General features: G+C 44.0%; 1 protein-coding gene across 2 annotated transcripts in view; it reads left to right on the top strand.

Moving 5' to 3' along the window:
* Positions 1 to 614: 614 nt before the first annotated feature.
* Positions 615 to 15,189, top strand: part of LOC148012229 (metacaspase-1-like) — a 67,108-nt gene continuing 52,533 nt past the window's right edge. The window contains exons 1-2 of one of the 2 annotated variants that reach the window (XM_087669632.1): positions 615 to 782; positions 892 to 1,361. In XM_087669632.1, the coding sequence (XP_087525758.1) occupies positions 1,028 to 1,361 (334 nt within the window). In that variant the 5' untranslated portion in view covers positions 615 to 782; positions 892 to 1,027. Of the gene's footprint in view, positions 783 to 883; positions 1,362 to 15,189 lie in introns of both variants that reach the window. The other variant, XM_087669631.1, reaches the window with a different exon arrangement.

Genomic DNA, 15,189 nt, shown 5'->3' with positions numbered 1-15,189 from the left:
AATTTCCCCTCTTTGACTATTGCTTCAAGTAAAAATTGCAAATAAGTTAGCACCAACTAGGTAGTGGTATCCCTTGAGGGAGAGCCATGCATGTCCTTCTTTATCGGAGACAAGGATATCTTTACCTTCGAATTTGTCATTTACCATGTTAAAATCATCAGCACCACTAGGCAATCAATCATCTTTGGCGAATTCCAAAGTTCATGCACATAATCGACAATTTCCTCCATTAGCCTTGTTTTAGTGTAGGCATTAGGAAGGTTCCTGTAGACCCCTTAGAGAAAACCCCCCCATGAAAACAGCTCTTTGGTTTCTCAATGGGAAACCACAAGCTTTTTTCATTTTTGGGAAAGGGGCAAAAGGAAGGGGGAGACAAGAGGTGTTTTGTAATTACATTTGTTTTAAACCGCTGGTCGTTTGTCGGCACGTTGTCTGGAGGTGCTGTAAAATGTCAAAAAGTTCCGGGTAGGAAAACTACAGTGGCAAGGAAAGACCGAATCTTCGTCGACATGCATTATCGATCGTCATCATCATCATCGATTTCCATTATAGCCTAACAACAACGCGTACAAGGAAAAGAAAAGAGCACACATTTCGTCGGTCAAAATCAATCATCATCACTCGTGATTCCTCTCACGCAACTGTTGATGAGCAGGAGGAGGAGGAGGTCCTCCTGCTCCTTCCCTCTCCCCTCATCATGCGGGCTCCATATTCTTCTGATTGCTCGGTCCTGTAAGAAGCTCTCTCCCCAATCCAGAACGTCCCATGCAGCAGCTTTCCAGGTAAATGCCGATCAATCTCCCCTTCTTTGATGCCGGGTCGGCCCCTTCTCCGATTCTTGGATTTCAGTATTTACGATTGATTGCCAAGTTTTCTGTGTCAGAACCTCAGACCTTCGATAACACGGATATTCACACCTCTTCCATCTCCTCGAGAGCTGTAAATTACAGAGATCATATAACAGATCGTTGCACGTTTTGTCGTGGCCAGCCTCTTGCTTTCCTACCCCCTCGGATAGCTTCCTGTCATGATGAGAAGACACAGCAACATGGTGGTTCAGTGCGCTCATTGCCGCACTGTCTTGATGCTTCCACCTCTCGCAACATCGATCAGATGCGCTGTTTGTAAACAGGTTACGAGGGTGGCACAGGTCCCTGTCACATCTCGGCCTGTTCCTAATCTTCAACAATATGTTCCAACGGTCCCCAATGCCCACGGATCCAAGAAAGCACTAATATGTGGCATATCCTATACAAACACCCGACAAGAGTTGAAGGGCGCCTTGAATGATGCCAAATGTATGAAGTATTTGCTTAAGACCAAGTTCAAATTCCCAGAGAATTCAATCTTGTTGCTAACAGGTATGGCTGCTGCGCCCTGTCTCTCGTGCCTTCTGTCTTTTAAAGTTTAAAAGATTTTCCTCCCATTTGGGCTTGTTCACATTTAATACTGAGTATTTCAAAGAGAGTGCACGTGGGCATGTGCGTGTGCCCGTGCATGCACACATGTGCACATGCATGAGTAGAGCAAAAGGTAGACCTTGATTATCCACAGAAAGGTGTAATGTCTCACTCTTTAATCCTTTTGATTTATCGGATAAAAAAGAAGACCAACCTAGGGAGGGAGGCAAGCTTGATAGAAGTTCAAGTTGTTATGACTCTGATGGAAATCAGGCAGTGGCAGAAATGCAAGAAATGATTCAATGAACCTCCACTTTTCTGCCAGTGTTGTACTGAATTCTCCTTATCAGCACCAACAGCAAGAGCCTACTTGTATGCATGTTAGTGGATGATGATGGTATAGTTGATATGGGTTGGATTAAACCTATAAAACCTTTCATTCTTGCATGAATAAGGGCTATGTGGACCTTCCTCAGGTTGTTGCATAGTCTCTCTTGATTAAAGCAAGCTTTGTATTATGTTTTACCTTTAACCCTAGCTGATATTGGCAGGGTTTTGTCATTCTTAAATTTGTGTATTTCATACTGGTTTTTCACCCCTTCGTTTTTCAAAGAAAATAAAATTTTATCAACAACACCTTAGAGAAAATCCCCTTGAAGTGCAATACAAAGTACAAACAAACCTTGTAAAGAGTAACTAAATACATCATAGTGGTTGAGTGGACAACCAATATGGTGGGCAATAATGCTAGACCATCTGAGGGGCTCTCTGAAAGAAGCTGCCAGAGTCCTAGATCCACAAGGAGGCATCTCTCCTCCTTCTCCTCCTCTTAGAACCACCCTGCCGCATCTCCCATCTCCTCTAAGAGTATGATCTGTATCCAAATCCTTGGAAGAGTCTTTGCAGTGGAGACATCCCGCAGATCTAAAGTGTGGCTGCACCTCACAATCCAAATGTGCCAACAAGCAATAATACTAACAATCATCTCCCATTTGTGACAATCTTCCTTGGTCACCTGGGCTTTCCAGTAATCTGGAGTGGGAATCCTGCTCAAATTCTGACCAGTGATGAGAAAGGAGCTGGCAATGATTAGGAACATGTGACGATGAAGATGAAAATAATGATGGCAGCAAAGAGGGCTTGGATGGCTAGCACTAAAAAGGGATAGATGTCAGAAGTGATGCAGCAATGGAAGCATAAACAACATGCTGAAATAAACTACTGAAACACAAGATAAGAGAAAGAAAGAACGAATGAACACAAATACAGATGAGAACTTAGATGTATGCTCGGGAAACGGAATCCATATCGAACACGAGATAGCAGCATACAACAGTGAGTCACTGGCTGTGTGGGCACCCTGGCACCGGCTCGTCTCTCCCCTAAAGAATCCACAAGTGACGACTGAAGTACTCAAAGAGGAGGAGGAGCCCAACAATATATAAGCATAAAATGGGGGGAGCAATAATGGAGTCGGCCAGCATTTAATGCTGGTTAAATGCTCCCTAGCCCTAAAAAGGGCACCAAAAAATACCAGAAAAATACTACGTGAAATGCCATAGCCTCTGCAGCACAGACTCACACCTGAGTTGACTAATCTGCTAACACCCTATCTCAGATCAGGGGTGATCTGATACAATACAATAGTACAATGATGGGGAATCATAAACTATACAACATAGACCCACCAGAAGAACCATGGATATCCAAGTAGTGAGTGGCCAGCCCACCACCAAGATGCCTCGGAGAATATCTGACGTCAATGTCGATCATAACAGCACCACCTGAAAATAGAGAAGAATCATAGCAGCTCTTTGTGTTTTGTCACCTATGTCACTCAAGACATACAAGACCAATGTGCCAAATGTGTCTCTGAACATGTGACCATGGAATCCCTGCTTTTGGCCAAAACTGCCAAAGTGTTCCCTTACGTGAGCTCCAAACAAAAGCCTCCTGCTCTCTGTCAAGTAACCAGCCCATCATGAACCTAGATGTCAATCCCAGCTCCAAGATTGGTCCTTGCCAGACTTCGGTCGATGCATCAGGGATGTCCCTCTCTGGATCCTGCGCATCTATATAGACATATAGATGAGGCACGGTTGCCCCATCTCACCACCCTCTCACACTCCCTCTCTGGCACTGGAGAGTCGTGAGGGATGTCCTCATCACCACCACTAGAAAGTAGCTGAGGAAGGGGCCACCAAGCCCTTCCCACGATCCGGAGAAGAGGATCCTTTCTGTGCCTTGGACTTCGCCTTGGCCGGAGGATTGGAATCGGAATCTGAGGTAGAGGATGACTCGTCGGAGGAGTCCACATTCTGCTTCGTCCTCTGCTCATGTTTCTTCTTGGAAGCTATCAACTCTTTGCAGTCCTTCCTTAAATGACCCTTCTTGCCACAGTGGTAACACTGGGCCTTCGACTTCTTCATCTTCGAACCCCTCTCTGAAGCTGCAAGAGCCTCACTTGAACCTCCATAATGTGACGGAAGCCTCCCTTCTAGTCGCAAAGTGAAGAAAATTGATAGGAGTCGTAGATCTCTGTGCTCGTAAAGCATTCGTTGCTCCATTAAACTCCCGAGGAAGCTTGTAGAGATGTGCCTGTGATAGGGTAGACTGCAGAGTGCAAAGTTGGTCTTGGAGTTGGGTAACACGAAGTAGGAAGGATTGAATCGTATCTTTGGATTCAAACTTCAGTTGCTAGAGCTGGCCATAGAGAGTAACAGCCCTCATGGTGGAAGGAGCCTTGTATATCAACTGTAACTTCGACCATATGTTGGAAGCTGTCCTGCAGGAGGTGATCGCCGGTAGGACTTTCTTTGGAAATACACCGAATTAATGCCGAATAATCACGGGCATCATCCGAATCCCATGTAAGCACTGCCTCCTCATGGTTGTTTTCAGCAAAATCAGATGGAACAGGAGAAGGTTGTCGAGGACGTGCCACAGCTCCACCAACCACATACCATAACCGCTTCTAAATAAACCAAGCCTTCATCACCGCACTCCACATATAACAATCAGGTCCATGGATTAGTGGATGTGCATGGAGGAGCCATCTGGAGAGGATTTAGAAAAGAAGGGATTGGGAGAGGGAACGCAGCCAAACCACGAGCACAGATTGCAAAAAGCAAGAGTTCACATGCAGTATAACCCAAGATTTGATCAAAATAAGACAAAAGTTGCTGTAAAAAGTCAAGAAATCAGTCAAAAACTGTCAAAAACAGCAAAATCGGTCTGATGATGTAAGCGCCCAGCAAGGAGGAGATGCAGAAACACCAAAACGCAGACTGAAATGGATGTGCAGGCTGTACGGATGTTGACGTCAGCAAAAAACGCAGGCAAAACTGGTCACCTGATTGGAGCAATAGCTGCCTGATCAGCAAGAGGGAAAACAGTCCTGAAATCAGCAAGAAAACACAGCAGAAACACAAATCCTGAAATCTGATACCATGTCAGAAGTGATGTAGCAATGGAAGCATAAACAACATGCTGAAATAAACTATTGAAATACAAGACAAGAGAAAGAATGAATGAACACAAAAACAGATGAGAACTCAGATGTATGCTCGGAAAATGGAACACGAGACAGCAGCATACAACAGTGAGTCACTGGCTGTGTGGGCATCCTAGCACCGGCTCCTCTCTCCCTTGAAGAATCCAGAAGTGAAGATTGAAGTACTCAAAGAGGAGGAGTCCAATAATATATAGGCATAAAATGGGGGGAGCAATAAATGCAGTTGGCCAGCATTAAATGCTCCCCAGGCCTAAAAAGGGCACCAAAAAATGCCAGAAACTAACTACATAAAATGCCACAGCCTCTGCAGCACAAACTCACACCTGAGCTGACTAATCTGCTAACAATAGAATGAAGAATTAAAATGGCAATGATAGTGATTCCCCTTTATAGAACTTTCTGAGCTAGTGATCTTGCTCTAATTAGTTTCTTGTATTTAATGCATTAATCATGTTTGGGACTTTTTGAAAGCTACAAAAATGCCAAAAAAGCATGATTAATTAGTGGCTGTTTCTAGGCAACTCAACATGCACCACATTGGTGATTGTGAGTAATCAAAGGAAAGTTGGGATATACTTGTGTTAGTGTATCCTCAATCCCTTATTCTACACCAGACAACCTTTAGCCCCCTCCCTAACACCGCTGCATACACCCCTTCCCAGAGGACATTACCAGTTTATGGAGGCTTCATTGACTGCTAATCTGTTGTCCACAACATTTTCGACACTAGATGACCTAATCTACTTGTGCGTTTACTTTGTCTACAAGCTGCGTGGTGTTGAGCTAAAAATGCATTAGCTTTACTTAAATGGCCCCAAAACTTGCTTAATTAATGAAGAAACCTTGTTTATTTAAAAGAAACGCAATCCTAGAGAGTTTCTATGTCCCATAAGCACAAACCCACTTGGGAGGGCCCAAACTTTCTATAAATACATATGTTCCCCTCCATTCAGCCTACAGTCTCGTTTTTGCAGATTTCAGGTGTTTTAACTTGCTGCGCACACCCCGTTTGCAGAGGACATCTCAACCGAAGGTGTCCATTGCTGTCTCCATTAGTTGGCGCCTGATTTCCAGCCCTCTTTACGCAGTTTGGAGTTGTTCGCAGCTAGGCAATTGATGTTCGTGCACAAACCTGCTGCCGTACTGCTTGCCACATCATTTCTAGCTTGCGTTTTTAGTCTTTCTCTCTCTTTACTGCTGTCTGCATCAGATCCAGCTTCTTATTGCTGCGTTTGTTGGTGTTCAATATCCGGAGGCTGCCTTCTTGCTATGATTCAGGATCCATTCAAATTATGACACACTCTCCAACTCATTACCCTTGCCTTGATCCTTGAGATATAGGAGTTGTGTATTTGTTGCATGAACATTGTATATTCAGTAGTTATATCACTTCAGTTATTTTTTATGTTCATTATCTTTGAGTTACCCTAACCCTCACTGTGTTCTTTTATCAGTCTATGCTTTGTCGTACAATTGTTATTTGTGCTTCTATGTCAGAGTATTTCTTTACATGGTATTAGAGCTTGGTACTCTCTGAGAAACCTAGGCCTTTGATCTGAAAGCTCTTTGCAAGAAGCAAGAACAACAGTAGGTTCAAATGACTTCAAATACATCAACACTAATTCAGTCTCCAGAACAACCTATGCCGAGAACCGAGTGAGAGTGGGCGAAACAACTTGCTCCATAAAGTTCCAACATGGAAGATACTTCTGACAACATGGAATAAAGGCTATATAAGCTTTCTACTGAAGAATATCATGTGATCATGGACTTTAGATGAAAGAAGATTGAAGAGCTTGATTGAAGGATTGCCCTTTAGGAGAAGCTACTCAATGAAGGTATGCATGAATTTCTCTCTTCAGATGTTGTGCATAAATATAATGATATATTGCAGGACCATCGAGACCTCCCTTAGGGATGGGCCCCCTTGTTGGAAAAAGAGATCCTGAGTATGCTCCATTCTTTCATCCTCTTCCGTCCACTCCGGTGCAAGCTACTTTAGATTCGTCTTTTGTTCCTTCGTTTTTTACCTCTTCTGCTTTGCAAAATATTGGTAGAAATCACGAGAAAGATAGAGTACAATCCGTTGACTACAGAAAAGGTTCTCTTGAGGATCAAATCTTGTATGTTAACACATGTTGTGGGGATTATAAGAAAAAGCCAAGTACCTCTTTTTTCTACCCTTCCTTCTTCTCAAAATCAGAATGAATTTGTTGTTCCTATTTCTACATTGCATGGTGCATCATCATTATCATCATTTCATTTTCAATCATTAGATGGTAAAAATGAACAAAATGCATTTGCATCTTTCACACCATAAATTCAAAACCCATCCATTCCCTCACATTCTTTCACTGCTTCTCCACTTCCCTTTACACCATTTACATTCCCCTAAACACCTCATGTTGCACATCACACCACACCGGGGGGTTATGGAAACACGGCACCGCCCTTTAGGACCTCATCCTTTCCTCCATTAGGTGGTGTTCCACCTACTTCTCACACACTTTCGGGATCATTGTAGCCTGGGTATCCCCCCTAGTCTCTCCCGAGTGTGTATCAGTTGATACCATAGCTTGCCTTTTTAGCATTACCTAGTGGACCTTCTGGCCATGCTGCTGTGCCCCAACCGAGCTTTGGACAGGGCTTCCGTGTCCTAGTGTCTCCACCTCTATCGGCACCTTATGAAAACATTCATGTTCTAGTGCCTTTGCATCAATCGGCACTCATTGGACACTCCCATCCTATTTCTACTTACCCACTTTTTCCCCCTCACTCTTCCTATCAGACACACCTACCACCACCATCTTACCCTCCACCTCCATCTTATCCCACTTTCCCGACACCTCACTGTTTCAACTTATCTTCTGCCAAGTATGCTTTCAATGATAAGACTCATTTTAATGGATCAAACTTTATCACTTGATCGAACTTGATGAAATATGTCCTTGACTCCTAGAACCTATGGGATCTTGTGGAGGGGTTGGAACCCCAACCCGATTGCGCACTTGTTCCATACGAGGTTGTCCGCTTATGGAAGGCTAGGAATGCCTCCGCTATTATCGAGATGATGCAGGGCCTATTGTTTGAGTTTCATTCTTAGCTTTAGCATTTTGACTTAGTAGCGTCAGAACAATGGATACACTTGACTGACTGCTATGTAGCTCGGGATAGGACCTGTCGTATAAATCTTGACCATGAGCTCCAACTCTTTAAAATCACTGACTGGGATGACTTGAAAGTCAAGTTGGCTGAGTATTGGCGACTTCTTGCCGAATTCTCCACTACGGGGACTCCCAAGTCCTTTGACGATCAAGTCACATTGTTTCTGAACAAACTCCTAGGAAATACTTTAGTTTCGTGGAACGCATAGTTTCAAAGCCTACCATGCCTACTTTCTATAAATTTGAATGTTAGCTGTTGCGTTACGCACGGTTGTTCGATCAATTTCACATGAACTTTTCCTCAGAGGGGGCTCTTGTTGCTAATTCTCAAGAGGGGCAACAAGGAAAGAGCAAACAAAATCAAACCTCCACTCAAATAAAAAACAAAATCAATTCCGGGAATCACAAGGAAAATCCCAGTCACAACTCAAACAAGGGTGGCAGAATGTACCTAAAAGGAATAAGTATTGTCAACATTGTCAAAAGGCTGGTCACTTTGACGACGAGTGTCACTCAACGGCCAGAGGCACAACACCCAAATCTAAGTCTCAGACCCCTGCCCCTCAGTCAGGCAACCCCTAGTAAGGAAGGCAGGGTGATGGCAAGGGGCAGTTTAAAGGTCAGAATCATACTCCCACTGCTCAACCATCTTAGTCGACAACATTCTCAACTCTAGAGGGCTTCTCTGATTGGTCTACAGAGGCCCACATTGTATCCATAGAGACATCAGATGCGAGTCTCGTCCACATCTGTGAGTTGCCTCCCTACGAGGTTACTACAGAGGCCCAATCGTCATAGCCGAGCACTTCAACTCCTGTTTGGATTGTGGATAGTGGAGCTACACATCATATGACCTATAGCGGACATTTTCCGTTCCTGAGCCCTTGTAGCTGGTGGGCGGGTTCGCATAGGAAACAAATCCTTGGTCAAGATTCAGGTTCAAGGTAGCGTCAGTTTTGCCACTGATAAGGGTCTGGATTTGGCTTCACTGGACAATGTATATCATGTTCCCTAGCTTGGGGTGAACTTGTTATTTGTTCAGCAGCTTTGCCGGTTGGGGCGAGCAGTTTTCTTTACAGCGACCACAGTCGAGATCCTTGACTCTCTCAGAGTGGTTTTGTGATTACTCGCGGTGAGGCACAGCCTAATGGTCTTTACCACATGACACACTTTCTGACCGAGCTGACAGCCGAGAGCTCCGTGTTTCACAGCTTCCAGGCATTAGCCATATCTCGAGAGCCTACGAACAATGAGCATCTTTGGCACTTTTTCTTAGGGCATATTGATTATGACTCTCTTTATGAGTTATCCCGCTGTCAGCTGGTTGAGGGACTTCCTTGCCTAAAGCTAGCTCGCGATGTCTGTAAAGCTTGTCAGCTCGGAAAGCAGCACCGTATTCCATTCCCTCAGTAGTCCACATATCGTATTGAGGAGCCTCTTAGATTGGTTCATGTTGATCTTTGTGGGCCGACATCCATTGCCGCCTTGAATGGCGCGTGGTATTTCTTTTTGATAGTGGATGATCATTCTAGATACATGTGGGTATACTTCCTTAAGCATAAATCCGATGCTTTTATCTATTTTTCTACTTGGGTGTTACTGGTTCATAACTAGACTGCTCACCATGTTGGCTGCATGAGGAGTGATAGTGGTGGCGAGTTTATCTCCCACAAGTTTTTTGAGTTTTCACTGAAGTATGGTATCTCTTGCCAGCTCACCTCTACTAACTCCCCCTCTCAAAATGGAGTCATAGAGCGTAGGAACCGGACAATCATGGAATGGACACGCTCTATGTTGTTCGCAGTAGAGCTTCCTGAGTGCCTTTGGGTCGAGGCTGTTAACACTTCGGTGTACATCCTCAATCGGTGCTCGCGGCTCTTCTTTAGAAGACCCCGTATGAGGCATTTTTTGGCTCTCGGCCTGTCATTACCAACTTCAAAGTCTTCGGGTGTCATGCCTACACACACACGCGCGTGTGCCTGATGATAAGATAGAAAAGCTCACTTCTCGAGTCGATCTCTCTATTTTTGTCAGATATTCATATGAAGCGAAAGCCTATCGTTTGTTTGATCCTCGGACAAACAAGGTGATCGTTAGGAGGGACGTCGTTTTTTACGAGAGAGATATCGTGCAATCCTTTGTATAGGATGCTGATCCTATTCCTCCTTCCACATCATTGGAGATCGTGCCTACTGAGCCTAGTCTACTTTCCACTCTTGACATTCCTACAGATTCTTTATCTCCCAGGTCCCCCTCCACGAGACCCGTTACCTCGCTGGTACCAGCAGACCATGCAGGATTTGGGGATTCTACCACTGGATTTCACTCCGGAGGGACCTAGAGATCTACCCGGTTTGCTCCTTAGGCTTCAGTTGCGTTGCTGTTTATAGCCAATTACATAGTGCATTCTAAGCCGGATACATGGCAAGAGTCTCTTCAGCACTCTCAATGACGAGCGGTCGAGAAGGAGCTAGAGAGTATTGACCGAAATGAGACTTAGACATTGGTGGATCATCCAAGCCACAAGAAAGTCATCGGGACAAAGTTGATTTTCAGGACCAAGCTAAAAGCTGATGGGACTTTAGATAAGTGCAAGGCTTGCCTTGTCGTGCAAGGGTTTCGACAAAAGTATGGTATTGATTATGAAGAGACCTTTGCTTCTACCGTGTGGTTGACATCTTCCCGATTGCTTCTTGTGCTAGCTACTCACCATGGTTGGCCGATATATCGGATGGATGTCAAGAGTGCCTTTCTGAATGGTTTTTTGGAGGAGGAAGTCTATGTGGAGCAGCCATCGGGCTTTCCTTCAGGGAACTTGAGGGATAAGGTATTCTACTTGCAGAAAGCTCTTTATGGGTTGAAGCAAGCACCGTGATCTTGGTTCCATAGGATGGATGAGTTCTTACGGACTCATGGATACCATTCTACCCCTTATGACCCGAACTTATATGTTCGATCTACTACAGAGGGAGTCAACTATATCCTACTATACCTTGACGACTTACTCATCACAGGCTCAGATTTTGCTGCCCTAGCAAACATCAAGGCAAAGCTTAGTGCTACTTTTGAGATGACAAACCTTGGTTTGTTGTCTTATTTTTGGGGGATGGAGGTAGTTCGTTCTAGGGGATGCATTTTTGTGTCACATCAAAAGTATGCACTTCAACTAGTTGAACAACACACTTCGGATTAGACACGGCCAATGGCCATGTCTCTTGATCCTACTGTCCACTTGTCGAAGGATACCCTAGGACGACCCTTCGATGGACATACCTATAACTTTGTTGTAGGAAAACTTCTTTGGTTAATTCACACTAGGCCAGATTTAGCTTACTCAGTTAGCATACTTAGTCAGTATTTCACAGCACCTAGGACGTCACATTGAATTGCATGTCTTTGTGTGTTGCATTATTTATGGTGTACTTATTCTTATGGCCTGATATATGGTTCTGTTTATGTTTGTGGGGGTACACTGATTCTGATTGGGCAGGAGATCTCGACAACGTTCTCATGGTAGCTACCTCTTTACATTGGGCACGACTCCCATTTCTTGGTCAAGCCATAAGTAGGAGACGGTGGCAGCTTTCATGGCCGAGGCTGAGTATCAGGTTCTCTTCGATGGCACCACCGAGACCATCTACCTGAGGATGTTACTGACAACACTTCATTTTCCATGCGACCCTTCCATTGTTGTCTACTGCAACAACCAGAGTGCCATTGCCCTTGCGGGCAATCCGATCATTACACCACGAATGCAACATGTGGAAGTCCACTTTCATTTTTCCAGAGAGTAGGTTGAGCTAGGCACTATCCGCCTAGAGTTTATGCCTGCATCTGACAATTTTGTAGGTATTTTGACCAAAGCGGTCAACTGACAGGTTCTTCAGTACCTGTTACCCAGGATCGGTTTGGATATATCCTCCCCTACTTCTTTAGCTTGACGGGGAGAGGGTACTTTCCTCTTGCTTTTCCTTCCAGTTTGAGAGGGGGCAGCTTCTACTCTTGATAGTGACAGTGATGATGCTTACAGTTTTTAGACATTCATTCATCTATTGTATTATGGACATTTGTAACTTCATCCGCACTATCAAGATGATATGATTGTAAAAGGGTGCTTGGGAAAGTGAACAATTCCCTAGTGAGGGCATTGTCCAAGTGGCACCGTTGCATTGCATCTTGCGTGGGCATGACATCTTGCATTGCCCTTTGCATTACCCCATGCATTGGCATTCTATTCATGTAAACATGCATTTGTGCGCATTTATCCCTTTTTGGTCTTTTGGAGTGGTTGACTTTGGATCCACAATATTCGTGGCATTACCCATGGTAGTCTCCAAGGCAGCAGTTTTTCCTTAGCTTGCTTGCTTGCTTTGCTTGTCTTTCTTGCTTCACATATTTGCTATATCTACACCTTAGCCTTATTCTTCTTCATTGGCATCCTAGTAATGGTAGGGATAGTATGCTTGTTCTGTGAAGGTCTTAGGTCTAACCATCCTTTATTATTCTCTTGTTTAGGGCACAAATACTCAATAGGACGAAAATTGATTTGAACCCACACTTAATGCTAAATCTATCAATTAAAAAAAAAAAATCCATAGCTAATTCCATCCCCCTTTGTAGGGCTTGGTAGGCCACTGGGCAATCGACGTGCATCCTTTGTCCGATCCCTTGTCCTCTCTGGAGTGATCACTTGGGCTCCCTTGGTAAGATAACCATCGCCTCTGTAGTCTTAGTAGGCCACTAGCAGCCACGCGCACCCTTTGTTTGATGCTCCGGCTACTTTGTGGTGGGATGACTTGGGGTAAAATATCTTTCTCGGGGCACCGTTGTTGGGCCTAAGAGGGGATGTTGAGCTAAAAATGCATTAGCTTTACTTAAACAGTTCCAAAATTTGCTTAATTAATGAAGAAATTGTGTTTATTGAAAAGAAACACGATCCTAGAGAGTTTGTGTGTCCCATAAGGACAAACCCACTTGGGAGGGCCCAAACTTTCTATAAATACGTATGCTGCCCTTCATTTAGCTTACAATCTCGTTTTTGCAGATTTCAGGTGTTTCAACTTGTTGTCCACACCTTATTCGCGGAGGATATCTTAGCCGAACCCGTCCATTGCTGTCTCCATCAGTTGGCGCCTGATTTCCAATCCTCTTCACACAGTTTGGAGCTGTTCCAGCCAGGCGATTGCTATTCTTGTACAGACCTGCTGGCGTATTGCCTGCCACATGATTTGCAGCCTGCATTTGGTAGTTTTCTCTCTCTTGCAGGCTGTTTTGCCTGCCTTTTTAGTCTCTCTCTCTCTCTCTCTCTCCTGTAGGCTGTCTTGCCTGCGTTTTTAGTCTCTTCTGCAGCCTGCGTTTGTAGTCTTTCGCTCTCCTCACTGCTATCTATATCAAATCCAGCTTCTCACTATTGTGTTTGTTGGTGTTTGACATCTGGAGGCTGCCTTGCTAAAATTCAGGATCCATTCAGAGTACGATACACTCTCTAGCTCATTACCCCTGCTCTTATCCTTGAGATACAGGAGTTCGAGGTTCAGTATTCATTCATTGCATAGTGTGTTTGTTGCCCGAGCATTGTATATTTAGCAATTATATCAATTCAATTATTTTTTGTGTTCATTGTCTCTGAGTAACCCTAACCCTAACTGTGTTCTTTTATTAGTTTGTGCTTTGTCGTACGATTATTATTTGTGCTTCTGTGTCAGAGTATTTCTTTACACGTGGCTCCCCACAAGCCTTCTTCGCTTGGGTGACTTCCTTGAGATTTGTTCTAGCAGTCTTCTCCCTTATTAGTTACACCTGCGTTTACCTACTCTACAGACTGCTTAGCATCCTTCTCCATCCTACATCAATTGTCTTTATTACCAGCCACTATGTTTGTTGTCTAGAGGAATGTATTTGCTGAGCTAAAAATGCATTACAAACTGATTAACTCTTTTGAAAAGCCCCAAAACATGTAATTACCAAAACTTTCATTAGAAAAGAAGCGTGTTCCTAGAGAGTTTTTGTGTCCCATAAGCCAAACCCTAATTTGGGAGGATCCACTCATCTATAAATAGATAAGTTGCCCACCATTCATTCGATCTTTGTTTTGTAGGTTACAACAGTCTTCACTATCTCTCCAGCTGTTGGTGCCTAGGTTTCAGCCTTCAGCTTGTCTACATCAGCTGTCCAGGCCCTGTTGACTGCAACTTCTCTTGGTGACCTGATCTTTGCTGCTGCCAGTCACTTGACAGGCTGCATTTTGTTGTAGATCTGCCATGTCAACAGGTGTCACCCATCTCCTGCATCTATTGCCTATGTTTACTGCCTATGCAGGCCACCCTGCATCAACACACCCTCTTCCAGCGTCGCCTGACTGTTTCCAGCATCCGGTGATCAGTTTCCAGCACATTCAGGTGGTATACTGCTGCATTTTGCCAAATGCAGCCTCTAGACTGCTGTGTTTTGGTTACCAACTTGCTGCCCTTTCATTCTTAGCATTATTTTAGCTCCAGCTAGTGGTTACAACACTCTGGATTTGTCTTTGGAGAATGTCTCACTTCGACTACTCTCAATGCTTTTTCTTTGAGCATCTTGTATGCTCTTTTAATCATTTATAGCATTGATTCATTCACTTAAAAGTTCTCTTTCTTCTCTGCTTGTGTTGGTTTTTTAGCGTTTTGTGTTTATTGTGTTATTATGTTTAAGTCATGTTGTACACGTTGTGTTTTCTTAGTGCAAACCCTATCATATCTTCAGATGGTATCAGAGCCGATGCTCTTCTAAAGAGTATCTTGTGGCCATCATGGAGAGCTTGGTTTGTGCAAGATACACAAATGACACGTAACCAATTCACAATGTCTCAAACTCCTCGGGATCCTACTATGTCTTATCAGGTTTCTCCATAAGTGGAAGCCTTGAGGAGGCATTATGGACTCGACAAGGAAGACACTGCTTCACCTTCACCTTCTTCTTCTTGGCCAAATACACGTTTCATGACAAATGAGGAGTTCCAAGAATACTTGCGTATCAGGTATGGTCGCAGCTAATGCTCTCCAACTGCTGAAAACCTTGTTTTTGATACATCCAAATTGGTTGGTGAGGCTGGCCACCTCTCTAATTAGAAAGA

The sequence above is a fragment of the Lygodium microphyllum genome, chromosome 27 (assembly GCF_053477565.2).
Source record: "Lygodium microphyllum isolate KBCC chromosome 27, Lygodium_microphyllum_v1.1.10, whole genome shotgun sequence".
Taxonomy (NCBI): Eukaryota; Viridiplantae; Streptophyta; class Polypodiopsida; order Schizaeales; family Lygodiaceae; genus Lygodium; species Lygodium microphyllum.
Note: the sequence above shows the minus strand (reverse complement) of the source record. Positions and strands in the feature narration are given on the sequence as shown.